The sequence below is a fragment of the Enhydra lutris genome, unplaced genomic scaffold (assembly GCF_002288905.1).
Source record: "Enhydra lutris kenyoni isolate GAN:26980312 unplaced genomic scaffold, ASM228890v2 scaffoldscaffold10, whole genome shotgun sequence".
NCBI lineage: Eukaryota > Metazoa > Chordata > Mammalia > Carnivora > Mustelidae > Enhydra > Enhydra lutris.
The window spans coordinates 40,860,510-40,885,945 of record NW_019154094.1 but is presented as its reverse complement, the minus strand read 5'-3'; the positions used below and the strand labels follow the sequence as shown (position 1 = coordinate 40,885,945).

Sequence of the window (25,436 nt, the reverse complement as noted above, 5' to 3'; positions counted from 1 at the left end):
TCCTCCTCTCTCTCTGCTTGCATCTCTGCCTACTTGTGATCTCTGTCTGTCAAATAAATAAATAAAATCTTAAAAAAAAAAAAGGAAGCCTTTAACAGTAGGGTGGCATAAGTTTATAGCAAGCTTTCGATGCTAGAATGCAAAGTTTTAGACTTCCATTTAAACTCTTGGCTTTTCAAAAGAAAGACCGTTAGCTTTTACTGGATAAAACTCAGTCTGCCCTGGGTTGCAGTTAAACTGTGTGGATGCTGATTTCAACAGGCTGTAAACATCATGCCTGATTCAATGCTTATCTTTTATTGGAGCATAATGCACCTACATAGTAAGTACTAGATAAATGTCTGCTGAATAACCAAATGATTCCCAGGATGAATTAGCTCGAAGTCCAAACATGGGGGTGGGGGATCCCTCCAGCTGGTAAGCCACCTAGGCTTTGATCAAAGAGATACATCTGAAAGTTTTATATTAGAATAATAATCACACATGTCCAATTTCTAGCTCTTCTCCCCATCACAATCACAGCAGTCAGATAAAGTTGAGGAGTTTATTAGAGAAATATGAGAGGCAAAGATACCCCAAGTGACAGAAAGAAAATTCTGAAAATGTCCCTTCAAGCCAAGTGGGGGCCTGGCCTTTACCTCCCCAAAAGGACAAGAAACTGGTGGGTTAGCAACAACATTCTCTGGCGGCCACCTTGCCAGGGCATAAGTGTCTCGGCCAGGACTGCCTCCCAACCCCCACCAAAGGTAAAAAGGAGACAAAGACTGTTTCTAGAATCAATGCAGAGGCAATGAGAGCTGTAAGGAAAGTCTTAGAGAAAGAGAGGTGGGGAGGACCTTAACAAAGAGTCCCAGGCGTCTGGCTCTGAGCGCCTCATACACTGATGGATAGTTCTACAAAATGTTACTTCAAAGATAAAATGCCTAATGTTGATTCCAAGAGCTTCCCTGGATGTCTTCCCACATCCCACATCACACACCAACGTACATGGCAGAACCCAAAGGCCACGCTTTTGAAAAAAAAATAATAAAAACCAAAAACAGGAATAAGCCCTGTAGCTCTTTAAGGAGAGAGGAAGGAGCTGAGGCTGCTGGGGCCTTTCCCACATCGGCCTGTGTTCCATGAAGCAACTTCCCAGCAGCAGTATGGCGTAGCTCTAGGTGAGGGTCTCACCTTTTGTCACCTGTCAAAGGAAACTGTCAATTAGATAAATTCAGAAGTATTAAAAAAAACTTTTTATTTTTATTATTTATTTATTTTTTAAAAGATTTTATTTATTTATTTATTTGACATAGAGAGAGATCACAAGTAGGCAGAGAGGCAGGCAGAGAGAGAGGAGGTTGAGCAGAGAGCCTGTTGCGGGGCTCGATCCCAGGACCCTGAGATCATGACCTGAGCTGAAGACAGAGGCTTTAACCCACTGAGCCACCCAGGCACCCCAAAAAATCTTTTTAAAGATCCTAGATAGGTGCGCCTGGGGGGCTCAGTGGGTTAAGGCCCAGGGTCCTGGGATGGAGCCCTGCATCGGGCTCTCTGCTCAACAGGAAGCCTGCTTCCTCCTCTCTCTCTGCCTGCCTCTCTGCCTACTTGTGATCTCTGTCAAATAAATAAATAAAATCTTAAAAAAAAAAATAGATCATAGATAGTAGGGAGTGGTAGAAAAGACAACAGCTTTGGAGCCCAAGAAACCTGGTTCAAATCCAGGGAAGTTCATTAACTTCTAAGCCTGTTACTGCTTCCAGGTTTGTTCCAGCAACAAGGGGAAATGTGCATTCTCTCTGCACAGCCCTTGCCTAGCCTCATGAGCAAGTACCTTCTCTAACATACTCACCCGCGCTTCAATGTACTCTATTCTCCGTTCGAGGGCTGTCAATTTCTCGTTTAGTGTTGCAAGTCTTGAACGACAAGACATATCTGGTAAAAGGAGACTGATGTTCAGGATTAATGTCATTCCAAATACAGACACAGACACGCACACACACACAGCCCCTAGCTGATACATCAGGGAGAGCACAAACGGAAGCAGGTGAGCAAAGCAAGAAAATGGAAAAGAAGTGAGTATTAGGAGCACAGCTGCTTAGAATGAATCTGCTCAACTTCCTACCAGGGTGGCAGGCAGAGAGTAATGATGGCCAAAGATGTCCATACCCTAATCCCTGATCCTGTAGGTATTTACCCTACATGACAAAAGGGACTTTGCAGATGTGATTAAGGTTAAGGACCTTGAGATCCTGAATTATCCAGATCGACACGCTCTAATAACAAATCCATAAATACAGGAAGAGAAAGACCAAGGAAAGGTGTAGGAAGAAGAAGAGATTCAAAGTGTGTGAGGCGGACTCAACCTGCTATTGCTGGCTTTGAAGATGGAGGAAGGAGGCCATGAGCCAAAGGACACCAGAGACACTGAGAAGCTGGAAACGGACCTTAGCTGACAGCCAACAAGGAAACAGATTTCAGTCCTACAGCCACAAGAAACTGAATTCTACCACCAATCCAAAGAGCAAGGAAACATCCTCTCCTAGAGTCTCCAGAAAGGGAGGCAGCCCTGCCAACACCTTCACTTTAGCCCAGTGAAGTGATACTGGACTTCCAAACTACACAACTATAATATAAGAAACTATGGGACAAAAGCGGCTACATTTATGGTAATTTGTTATGGCAGCAATAGAAAACTAACACACTGAAACTCTACAGGCGGATATTTAGTAACAGACAAACCAAGAGTTTAAAGAGAGAGGAAGTGACAACAGGAAGAAAATAATCTCAAGGAACAAAAATAGAGGCCATGAAAGCAGCAGACACTATGGAGAGGAGGGAAGGCATCCGTGTTTCTGAGCTCATGGAAACCTCATCATTGTTTTTGCTGCAGGAAGGCACTTAATGTGTCATCAGTATCTGCGCAGGCATGTCAGCATGAGAGAAAACTTGGGAGAACATCAAATACCCTGTGGAGCCCACATTCCATCTGTGGAAAACAGCAAAATTTCTTTTCTTCCTTTCCCTTTTCCACTCTTCTTTCACCATCTCACCCAAAATGAAACCTAGATTTCCCCAAAATACCTTTTCTTTTGGAAACTTCTCTAAGAGAACCACTTGCCTACGCTTTCCCTAACCATTCTCAACAGGAGAAAAAGGTTTCTGGGCACACTCATGATTTCCTATTACTTCCTCCAACACCATTGTTTGGTCATCCTCAGTAACCTTCACTTTTTGTGTCTAAAATATCCTCTCTCCAAGACACACTCCCACTCACAATGATTTAACACTTAGCTCACATCTTCCTTTTCATCTCTACCGTTATGCAAAAGGATGTCCACATCCATTCTGACAAATCCTCCTACACCAGGCTCTTGCCTCAACTTTCACTTCTCCACACCTGCATCTTGCTTATCTTGCCTGTCTAACCATTCTCCTTCAAGGCTCCATTCAAATTGGACCTCTGAGAGGTCTCTGCCAGAGGCATATAATTCTCCTTCTGCTGTATGTTTAAGGTTGAATTTCTGGTTTATAAATTACTTATGTGCTTGGTCTTAGGTTTTTGGATACAGATTTAACAAACAAGAACATTCACCACTATTACTTAGGAATGGTGTCATGAAGTATGGTGCACTTACAAAAGACTATTAAAATGGCCATTTAAAATTACAAGTTTGTGGGGCGCCTGGGTGCCTCAGTGGGTTAAGGCCTCTGCCTTCAGCTTAGGTCGTGATCCCAGGGTCTTGGGATCGAGTTGGGCTCTCTGCTCAGCAGGGAGCCTGCTTCATCCTCTCTCTTTCTCTGCCTGCCTCTCTGCCTACTTGTGATCTCTGTCTGTCAAATAAATAAATAAAATCTTAAAAAAAAAATAAACTTTTTTTTTTTTTTTTTTTTTTTAGATTTTATTTATTTGTCAGAGAGGGAGAGAGAGCGAGCGAGCACAGGCAGACAGAATGGCAGGCAGAGGCAGAGGGAGAAGCAGGCTCCCCGCCGAGCAAGGAGCCCGATGTGGGACTCGATCCCAGGACGCTAGGATCATGACCTGAGATGAAGGCAGCTGCTTAACCAACTGAGCCACCCAGGCGTCCCTTAAAAAAAAAAATAAAATAAAATTACAAGTTTGTATCTTTTTAACAAGTCACTAAAAAACAAACAAAAAATAAAGTATCTTTTTAACAACTCATCAAAAAAAACAAATTATGAGTTTGAATATTTAACATAGGAAATGTTCCTGCTATCTAGACAAATATTTATATACTTGTAATTTATCATTTTTTTACATTTGTTATCTCACTAGAATGAATTAATCAAAGCCCACTTCACTGGGCTAAAAATCAATTAATCAAATACTGCCTCTTATTAATTTTTATAACAAGTATCTCGCCTGACAAAGAGAGCTTTTTGAGAAAAAAATTATGAACTCGGTATGTTAATGAAACAAAAGACTGGCTCTGGTGTGACTCCAATATTTCTTCAAGTGGGGAAACCAAGGCTCATCTTGGATAACTGATTGGACAAAACAATAGCACAGCTGAGCCCGGAGCCCAGTTCCCTTACTGCCCAGGACAGTACTCTTCCACCACAACGTCCCACCACACAACCCTGCTACCTACCATCTTTACGAACCTCTGGGGTTATAATTTATTCCCCATATCTCTTAAAATCTGCTTATAGCTCAACTCTTCCACTTTCTGGTTCCTTTTTTTCCTTTTGTCATTCTAGATTCTTTCCTACCCATCTTCAATGCTACTCTTCAGTATTTTTTAAAAATCGCTTTACTGATATAATTTATATGCCATGAAGTTCACTTAATTGAAGTATACAATTCTATGGTTTTTAGAATATAGTTGTGCAACCATCACCATAATCTAATTTTAGAACATCCCCAAAACCCCAAATGAAACCTTGTACCAATTAGCAGTCATTTCCCATTCAGGCGTGTCCCAACCCCTGGCAACCATTAACCTTCTCTATGGATCTACCTTATTCTGGACATTCTTCATTTTTTCTTCTTCTTTTTTTTTTTTTTTTTTTTTAAGATTTTGTTTATTTATTTGACAGAGAGACATAGGGAGAGAGGGAACACAAGCAGGGGGAGTGGGAGAGGGAGAAGCAGGTTTCCCACCGAGCAGGGAGCCAGATGCGGGGCTCAATCCCAGGACCCTGGGATCATGACCTGAGCTGAAGGCAGACACTTAACGACTGACCAGCCCAGGCACCCCCCACCGGCCTTTTTAAAAAAGATTTTATTTATTTATTTGACAGAGAGAGAGAGAGAGATCTCAAGTAGGCGGAGAAGCAGGCAGAGAGAGAGGGTTCTAGAAGCAGGCTCCCCGCTGAGCAGACAGCCCAATGTGGGGCTCCGTCCCAGGACCCTGAGATCATGACCTGAGCTGAAGGCAGAGGCTTAACGCACTGAACCACCCAGGCGCCCCTATTTTTCTTTTATTTATTTATTTTCTTAAATCTAAGGCAAAGAACTGAACCGATCTGACTTGTATTTTAAGATTTATTTATTTATTTGACAGAGAGAGAGATCACAAGTAGGCAGAAAGGCAGAGAGAGAGAGGGAAGCAGGCTCCCTGCTGATCAGAAAACTTGATGTGGGGCTTGATTCCCAGGACCCTCAGACCATGACCTGAGCCGAAGGCAGAGGCTTAACCCACGGAGCCACCCAGGCACCCCTCATTTTTCTTTTATTTTTTTATTTTTATTTTTATTTTTTTTATTATTTATTTGACAGAGAGAGAGATCACAAGTAGGCAGAGAGGCAGGCAGAGAGAGAGAGGGGGAAGCAGACTCCCCACCAAGCGGAGAGCCGGATGTGGGGCTCGATCCCAGGACCCTGGGATCATGACCTGAGCTGAAGGCAGAGGATTTAACCCACTGAGCCACCCAGGCGCCCCTCATTTTTCTTTTAAATCATGTTGTTTATCTGCTAGTGCTGCTGCTTCTAATTCCTAGATCTAGCTTGAGTAGAAGGTACTCAGCCCCCTCCTTTTCCTAGATACACTTCCACCACCAGGACTACCCAACAAGACCATGTCTCTTTCCATCTGGTTTTTAGAAGCTCAAAGGCACATCACATACACTATTCAGTAAGAGCATGAATGTTATCACTAACAACCTGTCATTTCCCATAATAAGAGACATGCCAAAATTATCTGCAGGGGTGGGGTGGTGAGAGAAAGGGTTCCTTCCTGGATGGCTGTTCTGTTCTATCTCTGTCAATCTGGTAATGAATCAGAATCCAAGAACAACAGTACACCACTGGCCTAAATGGATAAGCACTGTTGAGAATATAAAATGTTGAATTCCAGAAACTTTTGAGCATATTTCAGATCCCAAGAAAAACAATGAATCAAGCAAAACACTGGATAAGCATTCAGCAGCTGAATAAATCTGAAATCAGAGTGCATTTAAGAGTATATTATCACCAGGGGCACCTGGGTGCTCAGTGGGTTAAAGCCTCTGCTTTCGGCTCGGGTCATGATCCTGGGGTCCTAGGATCGAGCCCCACATCGGGCTCTCTGCTCCGTGGAGAGCCTGCTTCCTCCTCTCTCTCCCTGCCTGTCTCTCTTACCTACTTGTAATCTCTGTCAAATAAATAAATAAAATCTTTAAAAAAAAAAAAAAAGAGTATATTATCACCAGACTTCTTTTTAAATATTTTATTTATTTATTTATTTGAGAGAAAGAGAGAGTGCATGCAAGCATGAGCAGGGGCCAGGGAGAGGGAGAAGCAGGCTTCCCACTGAACAGGGAGCCTAATGCAGGGCTCCATCCCAGAATCCTGGGGTCATGACCAGAGCCGAAGGCAGATGCTTAACCAACTGAGCCACCCAGGCGCCCCATCACCAGACTCTAAGATACTAACCATCCTTGTCAGGGTGCTTGATGGTGTGTACCCATTATCACTGCTGACAAATGCCAGTTATCAGCTCCTCTGAACTCTTAATGCACATAACCTTAGCCTATAAAAACAACACTCATTCTTTTGAATCGTTGCCATTAAGGCTTACTTCTCTACAGAACTCTAAATTTCTCAGGAGTGGCTACCACGTCCATTTATTCTTATTTATTCCTTTCTCAGAGGATGTGACACATAGCTGGGATCACAACAGACATGCTATACCTGTTGGCTAAGTATAAAAACTGACATTTAAAAATAACCACCACATTATTTTTGTTACACTTCTCTGCACATATTAGCTTTAGAATCAGATAAAATGGTATAAAAATTAAAAGCTACCATCTGTGACAATCTATTTTTAGAAACTTCACCAGTTCAAGGTACAGAACAGGCGAGTGTTAGGATGTTATCACTGCCTTATGATTTGTGGGGCCTCAGGTTCAGGTGGCCCAGGAATATCATCACTCTCACCAGCTGGAACGAATCAGAGGGTAAAAGCTCTTCAGAAAGTCACTAACTATCTTGGAAAGCCAGTTCCCTCTCCAAAGCACATGGCCTGTGGTCAGGGTAAGGACTCTAGGATTGCTGCCATTTTCAAAGAGCTCCCAGGGGCACCTGGGTGGCTTAGATGTTAAGCATCTGCCTTCGGTCAGGTCATGATCTTGGGGTTCCAGGATAGAGCCCCGCTTCAGGCTCCTTATTCAGCAGGGAGCCTGCTTCTCCCTCTGCCTGTCCCCCTGCTCGTGTTTCTCTCTCCCTCTCTTAAATAAATAAATAAATAAATAAATAAATAAATAAATAAATAAATAAAATCTTAAAAAAAAAAAAAAAAGGGAGAGCGAGTGATTGAGCCCTGGCTACCTTCTCAAAGTAAATTCTTATTAAATCTCTGTGCCACCAAATCATATTATCATAAACTCAATATAAGCCGTTACACATACACATCAGAATTGAGAAGTCACACTAAGGGCTTAGAGGGGGAAAATGTATCCCGCACATGCTCATCCTGAGTCATCCAATGCCAAGACAATGTCTCAAATGTTTTATGATTGATCTAGTTTCTCAGCCTGTTGGTCTTTGTCTAAACTCACAGCAGCGATACTGTCAATCTTCAAGAACTGCTAAGCTTTTAAGTTTGCTTCATAATTCCATTCTTATTTGCAATTACTGTACTTTTCTTTAAAAGGACTAAATTAACTTCTTCAGAAACCATCTAGTAATTACTCCAAACATTAGGCTATTAGCATCACATTAAGGGAGAACGATGGCCTAAGCTAAGGAAAGCCCTTTCTTCTGGCTTTTTTTTTTTTTTTTTAAGATTTTATTTATTTGATAGAGATCACAAGTAGGCAGAGAGGCAGGCAGAGAGAGAGGGGGAAGCAGGCTCTCTGCTCAGCAGGGAGCCTGATGCGGGGCTCGATCCCAGGACTCTGGGATCATGACCCAAGTCGAAGGCAGAGGCTTTAACCCACTGAGCCACCCAGGCGCCCCTCTTCTGGCTTCTTAAGATTGGAATTCTGTGTGCCTATTTTCTCAGTCTAGCGCCTGTTGGAAATCTCCCAAAAGAAAAATCTTTATTCTCTATTTGTTCATAAAATGTGACTTACACATTTGATAAAATTTCAGTACTGGTATTTCCTTGCTTACAAAGCAAGAAAAGAGACACTTCTCCTCTGCAAATCCTAAGTTCAAACTCTTCAATTTTTGGTCAGTTCCAAGACTCAACTGCCATAAATCTAGTGACTATAATATGCCAAGATTTATGTCAAAGATAAATGTATGTGAATTAAAAGTTTAGGGACGCCTGGGTGGCTCAGTTGGTTAAGCAGCTGCCTTCGGCTCAGGTCATGATCCCGGTGTCCTGGGATCGAGTCCCACATCGGGCTCCTTGCTCGTCAGGGAGCCTGCTTCTCCCTCTGCCTCTACCTGCCATTCTGTCTGCCTGTGCTCGCTCTCTCTCCCTCTCTCTCTCTGACAAATAAATAAATAAAATCTTTAAAAAAAAAAAAAAAAAGTTTATTAATTTTGGGGCACCTGGGTTGTGCAAATCCTGATTTAGGGTCAGGTCATGATCTCAGGGTCCTCAGACAGAGCCCCATGTCAGGCTCTGGGCTCAGCAGAGTCTACTTAAGGCTCTCTCCCTCTCTCTCTGCTCCACCCCTTCTCAATCTTGCTTGCTCTCACACAGGCACTCGCTCTCTCTCTCTCAAATAAATCTTTTTTTAAAAAGTTTATTAATACAATTCAGAGCTCAGATATGAAGTTATTACATTACCTAGATCCAAATGTGGGGGGCGGAGATGCTAGATCACTTTTTTTTTTTTTTTTTAAGATTTTATTTATTTATTTGAAAGAGAGAGACACAGCAAGAGAGAGAACATACAAGCAGAGGGAGTCGGAGAGGGAGAAGCAGGCTTCTGGACAAGCAAGGAGCCTGATGTGGGGCTCAATCCCAGGACCCTGGGATCAAAACCTGAGCTGAAGGAGGACACTTAATGACTGAGCCACCCAGGGCCCCCACTAGATCACTTTTAAATTTTGAAAAAACAGCCCCGGCTTAACTTGTTATATTATTTTTGAAAGATTTATTCGTTTATTTGAGAGAGAGAGAGAGAGAGCAGGCAGGAATGGGACTGGCAGAGGATACAAGAATCTCAAGTGGATTCCACACTGAGCGGGAGCCCAAATCAGGGCTCCATCTCACAACACTGAGTTCTCTACTGGAGGTGGAGCCAAAACCAAAAGTCACAAGCTTAATCAAATGACCCACCCAGGTGCCCCCTGACTTGTTATTTTAGATGGCTTACTGATTTAACTGATGTTCTTAATACTGTACTTGGATAGTCTGTGTATTTCAGATCCTACCAGAAAATGAAGTCTTTTAATTCTGCTTTTTAATGTTAAAACTCTCCATGTTGGTGATTTTTCCAACTACTTTCCACTACCTCTCCTGACTAAGCCAAATCTCAAAGCTGTGATCTTCTCATCATGACATCCTTCCCCTAGTATGCAATATTTTGGTTTCTCTTCTCTGGCCCTTCCTCTGAAGGAATGTTACAAGCAAAGAATGCTGAGAACAACCTTCAGGAACAGTTCAGCTGTCCAGGAAAGTAGGAGAAACATTCTGAGAACTAACATCAAAAGAGTTTGCACAGAAGTTAGGAAAAGAAAAACCCTCTGATGAAACCTAGACTATCTGAATAGCAGGGTAAATAGGTTCATTATTTCTTAATGTTTTCAGTTCACTGAAATAAATTAATCTAGTCTCAACTTCAGACTCCTGTCTCTAAATCCATCTATCTTTTTCACTAAACCATACTCCTTCACTCATAGTCCTTAAACTATTTCAGGATACTATGAGATCTATGTTTGTTGACTACCATTCCCTATTACAACCTCTAAAACAAATTATGTGTGTGAATACGTATCAATGACATAGATATTTATACTATTCTCTCATTAATACTACCCTCACCCTCATTCCCTGGTGAGAAAATCCATTGTAGTAAGATTACAGTCTTATACACTTTATAAGAAAATAGATTAATACAAATTCATATTCTGAAACTGTCATTATTTCTTCTTCAAGATAGAAATTCTTTGAAAGCAGGAAATGAATCTTATTTTGTGTTCTCCAGAGTGCCTGAGAGAGCCCTGTACTGAGATCTGGTCTCTCTTGCTGATGCTTTCTAAGAAAATTCATGTTCTGTTACCTTACTTCTTGGGATGCATCAGTCCTTTGGCTGGAAAATAATTAATTCATTTTAAATCTTTTTTTAATACATCAGTTTCCCCTACTTAATCTTAATTGCTTGTTGCTGAATTAGTGGAACAGAACCATACTAGTTGAAAAAGATTACTAGATGTCATCCTTACACCTTGTGATTACTTAAGTAAGTCTACCCGTGCCCAGTTGTTAAAGAAACACTTGGAGAAATTGGGATGGGAGTCTTTGTTACAGGCTTGCTTTCCAGAAGGATACGGAACAAAGCAGAAAGAACTGAAGACTATCACAAGCAGGCCATGCCTAGGAAAGACTTTGCTAGCAGCAGAAATAACACCTGCTGTCGGCTAGATACCAGCAACACAGGGGTCTCCATGGCCTTACATAATCTGGACCTTACCTCTGACCTCCTCTCCTACCACTCTCATGGCAGCAAAAACGGGAGACAGAAATGGGCGACTAAAAGGTAAGGCCCTAAAAGATTCTGAAAATGAAGAGAACCGTCAAGAAACTTACACAAGGGCAGTGACACAGCTGTGGCTGCATGAAAGGCGCACTCTGAGTGCAAAGTGGAAACTGGAATGGAGGCGGGTCACAAAGGAAGCAGGGAGGCTACCGCAGAGCAGAAAAGACGCGGATAGAGGTGCCCGAAGAGTCTGGAAAAAGGAAGGACCTGTTAATGGATCTGGGGTGATGGCAACGAAGCCGATGACAATGGCACAGGAGAACCAAACAGGGACTGCCCAGTGGAGCCTGAGGGTCAGGGAAAGAGGGGGAAGGCGGGCTCCGGGCGACGCGAAAACCAGTTGGGTCCAAGGGCTCCCGGAGAAAGCCCCTTCAAAGCTTTTCAGCACCTTCGCCAAACTGAGTGGCCTCCCACCCACCCTCACGCCCACTGCTCGCCAGCTGACCGAACGAGTTGAGAAAGTCCGCGATTTTCTTGATGCTGCTGGTGATGACCTCAATGTATTCTCGGTTCGCCCAGTCCTGGTGAATCTCCCGCTGCACCGGATCCTCTTGACCCGCCATGGCTGCCGCCTGACGACGAACCACTGCGCAGGCGCCCCGGCCCTCCAGACTGCCAATGCGCCTGCGCCGCGAAGTCCACACCCATTCCTAGCACCCACGAATCTACGGGCATTGTGATGCGCCTGCGCGATGTTAAATCCTCCCCTTGGTTTTTGCTCTGCTCCCACGCCCCTGAAAAAATCGCAGAAACCCCAACGGGGAAAATGGAATGCGCACGCGCCGAGGCACCCTACCCACTACATACCCCATCGCGGGCGTGTTTGGTCGTTAGGGGGCGCTTGACCACGAAATGCTCGCTGCGTTAGGGGCTCCAAACTAAGGTTGTGGTCTGTGTCAGTAATTAGTTCGGCGTAGCCAATTAAGCCACATTAAATATAACTCATTTTGAAAACGGCTTTCAACAACACAACATGATTCCCCACCTTCCACTAATCAAACAAAACGGTATTATTTTTTAACAATAATACCCAGTGATGGAGAGTCTCGGGAAATTGATAGGCCCCTAAATAGCTGGTCACCCTGTAAACTGGCAAGTCCAAATTTCCTTAAGGAAATTTGCAAATTGAGGTACCTGGGTGGCTCAGTCGGTTAAACGTCTCCCTTCCAGTCAGGCCATGATCCCGGAGTCCTGGAATGGAGCCCTACATCGGGCTCCCTGCTCAGCAGGGAGTTGACTTCTCCCTCTCCCTCTGCCTGCCGTTCTGACTGCTGTGCTCTATCGCTGTCAAATAAAATCGTAAAAAAAAAAAAAAAAAAAAAAGTTTCAAACTGTAGAATCGTAGATATAAAATTTTTTTTTAATTTGTAAATTGCCTGCAAGAACTGTTAATCAATTCAAACTTTTTGACCTAATCATTTCATTGAGAAAGTCGGTGAAAAAGGGGTGGGGGGAGACACTTTAAGCACAAAGGTGCTCTTTGTAACATTATCTATTTAAAAACCCAAAACAAGGTGCCTGGGTGGCTCAGTGGGTTAAAGCCTCTGCCTTCAGCTCAGGTCATGATCTCAGGGTCCTGGGATCGAGCCCCACGTCAGGCTCTCAGCTCAGCGGGGAGCCTGCTTCCCTTTCTGGGGCGCCTGGGTGGCTCAGTGGGTTAAAGCCTCTGCCTTCAGCTCAGGTCATGATCCCAGGGTTCTGGGATCGAGCCCCGCATCGGGCTGTCTGCTCAGTGGGGAGCCTGCTTCCTCCTCTCTCTCTGCCTGCCTCTCTGCCTACTTGTGATCTGTCAAATAAATAAATAAAAAAAAATCTTAAAAAAAAAAAAACCCAAACAACTATATCTCCACAGTTGGGGATGGCTAAACAATGGTATAGCCACCTACTGCAATATCATGCTGTCATTTAAATAGTTATTATGAACACTATGGCAACATACATAATAAACTGAAGGGGAAAACAAAATACAAAATTTTCTTGAATTGCAACTATATGAAAATTATGTCTGCTTGAGGACAAGGATATATGAAAGATGCCAATGTCTGGTTTGTTAAGGTAGTGGAATTATGGACATTTTGTTTTTGTTTAAGGGAATTTTTTCAATCTGCTTTGTGCAATACATGCCTGTCATTAAAAAAAAAAAATGTTCAACAGATAGGTTCTAGCAGCAGCTGGGAAGAAATCTTTACTAACAGTCTTTTACTCAGGTCGGAGATTTTACAAGCAATAAAGCACTGGACCCTCACAAACCCTGTGGAAAGGAAATCAGGAAGATGCTTTTCATTTTACAGATGAGAAAACAAGTTCAAGGTCACACAGTCAATTAAATGATGGACCTTTACCAGTTGATTGCAGACTCCCATATCTTTTCACTGTACCATTCTGAAAACAGATTAAGGCCTCTGAACTCTCCTACGTATTGATAGAAATGGTCACTAAAATAATTAATATCAACCCTAAACATCAAGCCCCAGATATCCAGAGGACTAACTGCCATTCAAGCCCCCGCTTCCTAAGTGGTGCTGTTGTAGTATCTTGCTCACACATCACAGAGAAGTCGGATAAATCTTCTTTTCCTTTAAAGGCAGGGCATCTGAGTTTCAAATCACAAGTCTACCAGAGAGGAGTCACTTCACCCCTCTGAGCTTTTTTTCTTCATGTCTAATACAGGGACAACAACATGGATGGATTAGGATTGTTGGGGGAATTCTGTAAGAAAGAATAGATAAAACACTAAGCACAGTGCCGGACTCTTCACAAAGCAGACACTCATGATCAGTTTACATTTTATTTCTATGCAGAAAGCAGAAAATTAAGTACACATATCTATCCAACATTTTTTTCTTTTTCTTTTTCTTTTTTTTTTAAGCCAGACAGATCACAGAGAGGGAGAAGCCGACTCGCCGCTGAGCAGAGAGCCTGATGTGGGGCTCCATCTCAGGACCCTGGGATCATGATCTCAGCCAAAAGCAGCTGCTTAACTGATTGAGCCACCCAGTTGCCCCAACATTTTTGTTTTTGGAGGGGGGTTTGTTTGTGTTTTAAATATTTTTTAAAAGATTTTATTTATTTTACAGAGATCACAAGTAGGCAGAGAGGCAGGCGGAGAGAGAGAGGGGGAAGCAGACTCCCCGCTGAGCAAAGAGCCTGATGTGGGGCTCGATCCCAGGACCCTGAGATCATGACCTGAGCCGAAGGCAGAGGCTCAACCCACTGAGTCAGCCAGGCGCCCCAACATTTTGTTTTTTCTGATTAATGGTCTTCCACGAGATAAGTCAGGCTCAGCTCTTCTCCTTTTGCTGGACTTCTTATTCCTCTGTTCTAGGATCTCCTCTGCAATTCCAAACAACTCAAGGATATGGAGCTGTCCCAGAATGAAGACTATTCCTCTGGACTTCTGGCACTTTCTCCTACATGCTTCAGGAAGCTTGCTGTCAGGCAGACCTTCAGTATGGGTTTGCCAGCATGGTAGTTCTTCACTGCAGAAATTGTTTATGATGGGTACAGAGGCAAGCTCTTTGGGAATGTCGCTGGTGCAACAAAGAGTGCTTCTGGGTGGCAGATTGCTTCAGCATAAGAAAACAAGATCCTTGACTTTAGATCTACCATGTGCTTCACAGAACTTGGGGAATCTTGTCAATGGCTCTGCATGTAATAATCAGTGTGGGATCAAATTCTTGAGGAAATGTGTCAATTGCATTAAGAATGGTCATGTGACCATGGAGTATTATGCCTCCATCAGAAAGGATGAATACCCAACTTTTGTAGCAACATGGACGGGACTGGAAGAGATTATGCTGAGTGAAATAAGTCAAGCAGAGAGAGTCAATTATCATATGGTTTCACTTCTTTGTGGAGCATAACAAATAGCATAGAGGACATGGGGAGTTACGAGAAGGCAGGTGGGGGAAATTGGAAGGGGAGGTGAACAATGAGAGACTATGGACTCTGAAAAACAATCTGAAGGGTTTGAAGAGGTGGGGGGGTGGGAGGTTGGGGGAACCAGGTGGTGGGTATTAGAGAGGGCACGGACTGCATGGAGCACCGGGTGTGGTACAAAAACAATGAATACTGTTATGCTGAAAATAAATTTTAAAAATGATTAAATTAAAAAAATTTTTAAAAAAAGAATGGTCATGTGAATCTTTTTTTGCAATCATGTGCACTTGGACCATCATTTATGCAGCTAAGGATATAGCATGTGCACCATGACAATGTTGCTAGCTGCTTTGAAAGAACTGAATCATCTTTTGGCAGAGCAAACATGACTATTGTCATGGCAATCCCTGAGGAAAGTGCACACAGAATGTTGAGCACTGCATGATACAGACAAAGTTGATGTTGTAGATCATCAGTAACGGGTAGTATGGGAGATTCTGGTTTTCCATATCTGTTTGGTAGCCATGGAACTGCAGTATCAGAGCCAGAGGTAATAGCAAATGGTATCTCCAAAAATAGCTCCCTTAAAGCTGGCAGACGGCACAGAGGACTGTGGTACAGACTGTCATAGCAGCACTAAGCCCTCTCTATCCAACCACTTTTAATTATACAATTTTGCTTTTGGGACTTTAATTAAAAAAACACAACTGTGCAATAAAAACTGTTTGCTTTTAAAATAACAGTGTCTCTTTTACTCCAGAGGAAAATAAAAATAAACTCACTGGAAAACAAAGTTTTGCAATTCAAATCATTTCAGCATCTTCCAAGACTCATCACTCTGCCCCTTTCCATTTTCTGACTTTGCTTCCAAACTCTCCCCTTCTCCTTCCATAGGGTGCAACACACACACACAGGCACACAGCATCTGACAATTCTCCACAAGTGCCTCAAGACCATCTGGTCTTCCAAATCGGGATCTTTAGCTTGACTCCCCCCCCCCCCCCCCCCCCCGCGGCCCCAATCTCTCCTGTTCAGCTTCTCCCAAGGAGCCAGACAAAAGGTGACAGCTCTTGTTTGTGCTGTGCTCTACAGCTGGCAAAGTGCAAGGGCAATTTCTGGGTGTACAAGGTAAGGGCAGGTGAGGCCATTAGTTAATCCTTGCCACAAATACTTCACACTGCCAAGCTGTGGGACAGCCAGGCACTGGGGACATACGAGTCAGTTGGGTAGAGACTCCTCCCTCAGCCTTCCAAGGAAATTGTTTGCAGTGACGCTTACGAAGTTCTCAAATCATTCACTATGGTGAAATGGTCAGGTTTTCAGCTTTGTGAGAAGAGGACGGCATTGTCTTTTTTGAGGTTTAACAGGAGGCAGAAAAAGATTTTTGGTCAGTTAGTCAAGGGAAGACATGTGCTTTTCTTCTTGCTCTTGAGAAGCGAGCATTTATAAATTGTCTCCTTGCGCTGGGATCATTCTAATGCAGAAATGCAAGCTTTGAGCCTGAATAATCCCCTGAGCATTGCTTAGAGTCAAGACGAACTAAAAGTCCGGGGACTTTCCAGTAGGTTCCTGACCACACCCTTTGAAGTGGGCGTGCCCGCCCGCCAGGACCAGCTCAAAAGCACACAGGTGTAGCGGGGTAAGGAGGCGGCGGCGGAACAAAGAGGGATTCCAAACCGCACGCCTGAAGGTGTAGGCCTGGACCCGGCGTTCCAAGGAGGTAGGGGTGGGGAATCCGGCCCTGAAGCCTGTCAGCGGGGCGCATCGAGCCCCCACCCCCGCGGCGGCCCGGGCTCCTCCCGCGGACCTGGGTCACAAAGGCGGTTGCCAGGCGCCGGGTGGAGAAAAGATGCGGCCGGGAAACAGCGGCCGCCACTCTGGAGCGTGCGGCCCACGGAGTTCAGCAGGTGAGCCCCCGGCCCGGATGGTGGGACCGGGCCCGGGCTCCCACCGCCACCTCCGCCTCGGGCCAGAGCCGTCTGGCCCCCACCCCCGGTTAGGGACCCCCGGGGGACAAGCCCCTTCTTCCCGCTGGGAGGGGGAGCCTCCCCACTCCGGGCAGCTCCAGCCTCTCTGCATCAGGATCGCAGTTCACAATTCACGAGGACCTCAGCTGCATTTGGACGCTTACGTCCCCTTTCCCAGGTGGGGAAATCGAGGGACTCGGTTTCTTGGAACGGGAGGACCGTATGAAAGGGAAGACTTTTCGGCCAGGAGTACAAGGTGTTCCCTATTTGGGAACTATTAAAGCAGCCAGAAGACTTCCAAGGTTCAAACCCTCTTGGAGTAGAGGACAGTGATTTCCGGGTAGTGGGAGAAGAGGGGTGAATCGTCTTGATTTAAACTTTAGGTGGAAGTGGCTTAAAGGTCTGGGGTCAGAAGCCCTCTCTCATCCCCAGGTTGGTTCTGTCCAGTAGTTAAGGCGGGACCTTTGATAAAAAGCCTTTTACCTCTGGCCCTATTTGCCCTTAGGAGGGGAGTCAGGAAAAGGATCCTGGGATTAAATAATCTTTTTGGTCATATACTGAGGAATTAACACCCTTCACACACCACCTTGCCGAGGTGCTGTACCAGAGGAGCCCTGATCTTGGATGTATTCTCAGGGTGATGATATCAAGCATCAGAAGACTTTCATAGTCTGCTTGTAATAGATAACCATCCCCTCAGTGTCAGTTTCTCATCCTAAAGCAGTCCAGATATTTGAACACAGTAAATGGAGTGTAGAGATAAGGAGAGACATAACAGTTGAAAGAAAACAATAAATCTCCTTTATACTAACCACTGTCAGGGACAAGTCTTCTGGTTTGAAATGACATCAACTCCTTTTTAAAAAATGAACTTTACTGTTTTACTGTGGTGGAGGAATCAACTTTTCACAGCATTTCCTGGGCAATTTCTGGATGGGATGGGATCGGATCAGATCTGCTGCTGTTACCTTTTGTGGGAGAAGAGAGAGGGGCAGAGAAATATACTTGGCTGGAAAGAAAAGGGAACTGCTATGCCCCTTAACACAATAGGTAGGTGCTCAAAAAATATTAGCTTCTTCTGAATTCAGTAAAACCTTTTATCTATTGGCAATTTTAAAGTAGAATGATGGAAAATCCAAATTCTACTTAAATAAATTTTTAGTTAGAAACATCTTCCCAGCCTTTTGCTTTTTCTTCAAAGGGGGTAAGAACCAAGATCTTAACCACTAGGTCTCCCATAACAAACCAAAAACAAGACAAAACACACCTAGGAGAATTAGGAAAATCTTTAAAAATTTTTAAGACCATCCTTTGGAAACTTTTCTTCCTACTAGTCTGGTGTAATTCCTCTGAGGTAGTACATAAGTAGTTCAGGGCCCTGAGAAAGCTGTTGCCCCTGTGTCAGGAAACGGGTTTTTAGGGCCAAGAGGAGACTGTCTCCATAATTAATAACGAAAACCTAAGTTCCTTAAAAGGAATGGCGTAAGTTCTCAAACTGTGAGTGCATCAGAATCCCCTGGAGGGTTTGTTTAAATGCAGATTGCAAGCTCTACCCCCAGTTTCTGATTCTATAGGTCTGAGGTAGGGCCCAAGAACATGCATTTCTACATTTCCAAATGACACTGAAGCTGCTAGTGCCAGGATCACATTTTGAGAACCACTGGTATAAATAAAGTACCGGGAATTAGAGTCACAAATATATGGCAAGACATGGCTTTTCTGAGCTTCTAGCCACAAATAATGTCTCATCATGAAGTGCCAGCAGCCTCTGCCACCTCAGAGGTGTAGATTCTGTCTTTAGTAGTTATCAACACAGCATATGTCCTATTAGTGAACTGGGATATTCCGCTTGGGACAAATCCATTTCCTCACCTGTAAAATAGGTTAAGACTTACCTTCAGAGGCTTGTGATTAGATTCAATAAAGTTTCAGTACACATAGCAGTTGCCAGATTCAATACTTGTTACCAACAACTAATGATGCCCTTTATAGAATTACTAGTACCTTTAACATCTATTGGAATCTGTTAATAAGAACTACAAAGTAAGTTAAAAGTCAATAATGAAACAAATGTGAATTTAAATGGCCGTGCCCTCACCAAAACCATGCTAGGGAAATTCCATGTTCTGATTCCTCTTCTTTAGGACTGTCAATGGCAGGATACCAGCTCTGGTCACCATGGACCCCACTGGACGAGAGCTTCCAATGGCTGCGGCACACAACACCTACACCTTCTTCAAAGCATCCCTTTAGGGCTTCCCCCTGCTTCCCACATACCCCTTCTGACCTTGAAGTGCAGCTGTGCTTTCAAGAGGTCACTCTAGTCCTAGACAGCCCATTTCTGGAGCCTGGGGTGAGTCCCAAGTTACCCTGCCACACATCAGAGCTCCGAACCATGAACAACAAGAAAGGGCTGGTCAGGAAGCCCCAGCCTGTCCGTCTCAGTGGAGTGGATTCCGTGTTCGGCAGGGTCATCACAGCTCAGCCACCAAAATGGACTGGGACCTTCAGAGTTTCAGACAAATCAGCCTTTTGCAAAATCATCAGCCGGGAGAACCAGTGGCCCACTGGACTTAAGGAACCTCAGATTCAGATGACAGTGACCATGTGCAAACAGATGCTGCGCTCTATCCTCTTATTGTATGCAACATACAAGAAGTGCACCTTTGCCTTGCAACACTCCAAGTAAAGGGTTCCCATCTGATTCCTGTTTCTCATACCATATCCTATGCTATGTGCCTGAAGCTTACAGAAACCTGTCCATGTAAAGGAAACTGACATCACCCGAGCCATCTTGCTTTTCTGTCAAGCAGTGACAATTCAGGAACTCCTATGCCCCCCCCCCCCCCGCCCAAAGGCCAGTGACAGAGCAAAGGAGAACATTTCCATTGTAAAGCTGAATAACATTTAAAAGAGAGTCAAACTAGTGTTGACATGTACATGTGAGAAAGAACCATTAAACCATATAAACCAATGAGCCTAGTGTGAACTCACTTAAAACATCGAAGACCACAATGAGATGGGGAAACAAAGGGTGTCAAGGAAGATTATGGCTTTCCATGTACATGAGGATGAAGGGGTCAAAAATATACAGACGGGTCAAGGATTAAAAAAAAACCAAACCAACAAACAAAGCAAATGATCTCCCCCACCAAACCAACAACAAAAAACCCTAACCAACCACATCCTAATACCATTGGAGTACAAAAGTGGATAGTAATATTAGCAAATATTAAAGAATATTTATAGCCTGGTAAGAAAGAACTTGGAAGCAGCAATGAAACTGGGCTTTCTGGCAGAACACAAGAGAGCTCCCCATTCTAGCACCGTTCTAACAAATCTATAGGTGTAACTCAGAATAATGTGGAAATAAACATATATACAAAAGTCAACACAAGTTTGATGGTGACTTTTCCCTTTTTATCTTACATCTACATGACCAAAAAAATTTTTAAAAGCAGCCAGAATTATCCTTTTGGACTTTCTTTGGGCATTGACCAGAAATTTGTCATTCCTCCAAAAATATCACAAAGATCTTATCTCAAAGATGATCTTTAGAACAGGAAACGTGATTTTAATTGATAGAACTGATGTGTTGGCACCAGTTCCCATTACTTCTCTGCACAAATCCTAACTGAATTCCATGTAATTCTTGATTGATGAAGAAAATTCAGAAAGAGAAATGAGGTAGTTGAGGCAGAACTTAAAACAGAATTTATTTGTAAAACTGGCACAATCCTAAATTCTAAGTGTCAAAACTAGCTCCCAAAGCCCAGAATCGTGAGTATTCCACAGCAAAGCACCACCACATTTGCCCAGACAGGTAAGTAATGCTACAGTGGAATCCTGAGCCAGGGTCTCTGATAATGTTAGATGACCTATGAAATTCACAATTAAGGTGATTCAGTAAAGCCCACTCTTGTAATGATAGAACAGGATGCTTCCAGTAAGGAAGATAGATTTCAAACCCTGAACACAAAATGGGAAGAGTCTAGCAGAGATGGAGAAGGGGCACCCATCTCTCTGTGGTCTAATCGGAGTCACCATCACTCTCTTCACTATCTTGCTCCTTTTCTTCATCACTTACTTCATTTTCTTCACCATCCTAAGGGGCAAAGGATAATTAGATATTTTAGGTCATCTAGGTGTCCCCATAAATTACAATACTGCTCCCACAGGATTTATAACTGTACTGTATCATTGTTAAAACCAATGATAGCTGTTAAGCCACTCATTTTTTCTAAAAAAGGAATTGAAATGCGCCCGTTTTTCTTGTATCATGACCATGGAGGGAGGTCACTGTGATACTGACCTATGACATTCTGCAACTGAACCAAATTCACACGATTTTTAAATAAGCCATTGTCTTCCACTTAATACAGAATGAAATGTTTGCTAAATTAAGAATTCTGGTATATCTCAATAAGGAATTCAGCATAAAATCCTTTGGTTTGCAACTCTAACCTGGGAGGTTTGCTTACCAAACTAATAGGGTACCATCTGCTTCAAAAATTTTTAATGAGAACAAGGTAGAGGTATACTATATAAATAATAAAAGTATTTTTCATGCTAAATGATCTTTCCGCATTAGCGTCAAATTGCATTATAGAGAGGCTTCACAGCAGGGGTTCTTAAATCTGAGCTTCTTGGTGTCCAAAACCCATGTGAATTTAAGGAGAATTTTATAAACATAATACATTTTCCTACAGCTTTCTTCAAAGTCTTGAAAGTGGCCCAGAAAAGAATAAGGACCCTTACTCTTACTATAGTCCCCAGTGAATGCAGCTTTTGATGCATTTATATTTCTATTTTATATATTCAAACCACATATTTAAATGTTTTAACTTATTCTCAGCACTCAGAGAACACAGAACACTCAACCTTTTCTCCTCTCTAAAATTATTTCAGATATGAATTTAATATGAATAATGAAAGGGAATTTTTAACTCTGTAACATATGCCACAACTTGAGATACTCTTCTGGCCCCCAAAGAATTCATATAAAAACAGAAGTTTTTCTGGAGAGAATGGAGATGGGCACAGAAGTCTTTGATAATAAACATAAGCAGGGAGGGGTGCCTGGCTGGCTCAGTTGGAAGGACAGGTAACTTTTGATCTCAGTTCAAGCCCCAGGTACAGTGTAGAGATAACTAAAATAAATAAGTAAACTTAAATAAAAAATTAGCAGTAAAAGTTCTATACTTTCTACTGACTCAGAATAAGTAACAAAATGCAACAAGCCACTGCACACTCTGGGGCCTTATGCAGAGATACCTCCGTTGCTTTGCTCTTGGAGACCTGGGATGCTGTATCATCCTCACTTTCCTCGGAGTTCTGGGACACAATCTCTTCACCCTAAACGTGAATGGGCCAAGACAAATGGTGGGTTATAATTATCATATTTGGGGTCTCAAGAGGAGAAAGGCTTAGTTTACAGGCAATGGGAAAGATAATATTCTGGGCATTCTAACGTGGTCAAACACAGACATCAACCTGTGATCTAGCACCTAGAGAAGTGATAATCAACCCAAGGTTTCTGAGATATGTGTGGGACTAATATAATATGTAGTTTTGCAACTAGTCCATTGCTGTGTTCTAGTATCATACTAGATTTTACAAGGCCAGGGTATATTGGTGACTCTTTCAGTAAATGTTGAGTACTGCTGAGATTTCCTAAAGACCTTAAAGTACATGACCACCAACACACCAACTACAAATGGCCATGTCGAGGCTGAAAGACAGTATACAAAGTGGTTTAAGAACATCAGCTTTGTATCATTTCTGTTTGGACTCAACCCTGGCACTTCTCATTTATTGCTGAATGACTTTAGGTAAGTTACTTAACACCTTTAAGGTTTATTTTTCTCATGGAAATAACAGTATTGTTTTATTACAGTGCTTTGTTTTTGTTTTTTTTTTTTTTAAGATTTTATTTATTTATTTGACAGACAGAGATCACAATAGGCAGAGAGGCAGGCAGAGAGAGAGGAGGAAGCAGGCTCCCTGCTGAGCAGAGAGCCCGATGCGGGGCTCGATCCCAGGACCCTGGGATCATGACCTGAGCCGAAGGCAGAGGCTTTAACCCACTGAGCCACCCAGGCGCCCCTATTACAGTGCTTTGTTTAATAGTATTGTGGAAATATCTCATAAAACAAATGTGATGAAAGGAAACTAAGTCTCCAGGGTGCTATTCTTTTCATATATAAGATTATAAGCCCCTCAGCTATTGTAAACAGGAATGAGAAGGGCTTGGATTCTATATGAAAATTGCTAAAACTCGGGGCACCTGGGTGGCTCAGTCGTTAAGCGTCTGCCTTCAGCTTGGGTCACAATCCCAGGGTCCTGGGATCGAGCCCCACATCAGACTCCCTACTCACTGGGAAGTCTGCTTCTCCTTCTCCCTCTCTCTGCCTGCCACTCCCCCTGCTTGTGTGCTTTCTATCTCTTTCAAATAAATAAAAAAATAAAATCCTTAAGAAAAAAGAAAAGAAAAAAGAAAATTGCTAAAACTCCAAAGCAGTACTATAAGCCATAGAAGATTTTAGCCAGACAGTTCAAGGACCTTAAAAATGGTTTATTTGTTAAAATTAGGCAGAGAATAATTTCAGAAATAAGACAGAGTGTTTCAGAAAAAGACCCAAAATAATTTTTTTAAAAGTCTGTCCACATAAACAAATGTTATTATGAATCTACCTTCAGTAGTACTTATAGCAGGAGCCCACTCTGGCCGAGGAAAGAGGTTTTATTGATCTGCCTCTTCTATCTCTGAGGCCTTGTTGTTACAGTGGTATGGCTAGGAGGAGGGGTAGAACCCATAACTAAGACCAGAAGCATGACTAAGACCCATGACTAAGACCTAATTTTAAGAGCTAAATGGCCACAGCCATAAGAGAAAGGCAGTCTTTTAGAGAGAACAAGGCTTAGCTCACCTCCTTGACATACTTCTGATGCTCTCACAAAGAGTGGGAGTAGATTATCTCGGGCTGGGCCCTAGGCTTACCTGCAAGTCCCGATTTTTGAGGTTGCCCAGCCAGAAAGCCTCCCTGCAATTGTTGAAGATAAGCATGGCTTTCACTCTGCAAACTAAAAGCTCCAGGGTCTTTTTGAGCAAGGGCACATGTTTGGTGAGTTTCGTGTCCTGGTGAATCTAAATGGAAACAAATGCACCAACTCATCTGGATTTATCATTATGCTTTCACATTCCTATATAGAAACTTCTGAGTTCCTGATATCCTGAACACTGAATAAGAGCATAAGTCCTCCCAATATAGGCCTGAGACATGTTCCATTAAACAGTAGTTTGACAGAATACTCTGAAGAGAATGAAAGCTCTCCTTCAAGATAAAAGAGTCTAGAAGACATACTACCAACACCTTAGGTTCTTCTTCATAACCTCTTATTGACCAATTATCAATGAATTTACCTAACATATTCTTAAACATGTATTATACTGATATTAAACAACAGAGTATCCCTATTTAGCTAGGGGTCCTTAAAACTCCTCTGTTCAGCAACTTCTAAAGTTAGAACCGGGGAGGAAGTGAGCAATAGAAACTGGACTGAGAAAGAATTTGGTTTGCCCATGACTACAGAGCTCTATGGTTCTGTGTTTCTTCAGACAAAAAGTGACAACGGTTCAACTGTAGGCTTTAAGTGGAAAAATCCTCTAATGGTAAAATGTTCTCACAAGAAACAGATGTGTTCCTTGACAAGTAAATAGTACAGCTGAAAAGCTCTGAATATGGCTGGTTTTAGAACCACCTCTTGTCTCTAGCAGAGATTCATCACTTACATAATATTCCTCCCACCCAGAGTACTTTATAGAAGCAACACGTCCACCAACATTCTCTCTCACCAAAGGGAAGCTTCTAGAGGAAAGAGTGGTATGGAGTTTGAGTCAAACTTTAGATGCAGAAACTGCCCTCTACATGACTGCCCAATTTCAACTAGCAACTAAGGATGTGACCACTCTGAATTAAACTGCCTTTGAACAGATGGTCTCAAAAATAAAGACTAAAGAAGGGTTAACAAGGAAGAAGGAACTGGAGCCTGTGGATCTCCTAATCACACTGCAGATTAAGCCAACAGCTGGTGCCATGACCTACTTTCCTTCTTACCTTGGAATGCCCACACAGGTGATGAAGCAGCCTTGTATCCAGCTGGAAGGTTTCCAGTAAGCTCAGAACATCCTCCTACAACCAACCAAATCACAAATGCCATATTAAATGCTCTCATTTCATTTCAGATGCAACCAAGGGCTCCAAAGAGGAGAAACTCTACACGTTCCAACTGTGTATTAGCAATCATCTCAATTTGGCCCTCGAAGCTAGGGCTAACTAGTTATCCCCCCCTTTCCCTTTCTAGATTATGAGGAACCAACACCAACAAATACTGTAAGACTGTCTTGCAAACTTGCTAAATATGTGTAAGAAATCATCACCTTTGTTATTATCCTTATTTTACTACTATAACCCTGGATCTCACTTGGCCAAAAAAACCTCTCTAGAC

The 25,436-nt window shown here is 42.9% G+C and overlaps 3 protein-coding genes across 8 annotated transcripts in view; 1 reads left to right on the top strand and 2 right to left on the bottom strand.

Moving 5' to 3' along the window:
• Positions 1–276: 276 nt before the first annotated feature.
• On the bottom strand, positions 277–11,727 carry LOC111144015 (BRICK1, SCAR/WAVE actin nucleating complex subunit). The gene is made up of 3 exons (XM_022498077.1): positions 11,528–11,727; positions 1,832–1,914; positions 277–1,183 (listed from the first exon to the last, which is right to left on the bottom strand). The coding sequence occupies exons 1-3, from the start codon at positions 11,643–11,645 to the stop codon at positions 1,157–1,159; spliced, it is 228 nt and encodes a 75-aa protein (XP_022353785.1). The 5' UTR covers positions 11,646–11,727; the 3' UTR covers positions 277–1,156.
• Positions 11,728–16,595: 4,868 nt separating this feature from the next.
• Positions 16,596–19,905, top strand: LOC111144063 (FANCD2 opposite strand). Of its 3 annotated transcripts, none has more exons than XM_022498151.1 (2): positions 16,596–16,868; positions 19,073–19,905. In XM_022498151.1, exons 1-2 carry the CDS (start codon positions 16,811–16,813, stop codon positions 19,615–19,617), a joined length of 603 nt encoding a protein of 200 aa, XP_022353859.1. In that variant the 5' UTR covers positions 16,596–16,810; the 3' UTR covers positions 19,618–19,905. The 3 variants fall into 3 exon arrangements, with proteins under 3 accessions (XP_022353859.1, XP_022353860.1, XP_022353858.1); XM_022498152.1 differs by having other exon boundaries at positions 16,801–17,106; XM_022498150.1 differs by having other exon boundaries at positions 16,801–17,978.
• A 711-nt stretch (positions 19,906–20,616) lies between these two features.
• LOC111144112 (Fanconi anemia complementation group D2) overlaps positions 20,617–25,436 on the bottom strand; it is a 60,299-nt gene continuing 55,479 nt past the window's right edge. For all 4 annotated transcript variants that reach the window (XM_022498248.1, XM_022498252.1, XM_022498251.1 and 1 more), the window contains 4 exons: positions 25,046–25,120; positions 23,929–24,075; positions 22,203–22,283; positions 20,617–21,033 (listed from right to left, as the gene is read on the bottom strand). In XM_022498248.1, the coding sequence (XP_022353956.1) occupies positions 20,959–21,033; positions 22,203–22,283; positions 23,929–24,075; positions 25,046–25,120 (378 nt within the window). In that variant the 3' untranslated portion in view covers positions 20,617–20,958. The remainder of the gene's footprint in view (positions 21,034–22,202; positions 22,284–23,928; positions 24,076–25,045; positions 25,121–25,436) is intronic.

Coding starts and splice junctions, on each gene's coding strand:
- LOC111144015 (XM_022498077.1), bottom strand. CDS start 11,645: ATGGCGGGTCAAGAGGATCCGGTGCAGCGGGAGATTCACCAGGACTGG. Junction 1,915..11,527: donor GGACTTTCTCAACTCGTTCG/GTCAGCTGGCGA, acceptor TCCTTTTACCAG/ATATGTCTTGTCGTTCAAGA. Junction 1,184..1,831: donor TAGAGTACATTGAAGCGCGG/GTGAGTATGTTA, acceptor TTCCTTTGACAG/GTGACAAAAGGTGAGACCCT.
- LOC111144063 (XM_022498150.1), top strand. CDS start 17,795: ATGAACTTTACTGTTTTACTGTGGTGGAGGAATCAACTTTTCACAGCA. Junction 17,979..19,072: donor TATGCCCCTTAACACAATAG/GTAGGTGCTCAA, acceptor CCTCTTCTTTAG/GACTGTCAATGGCAGGATAC.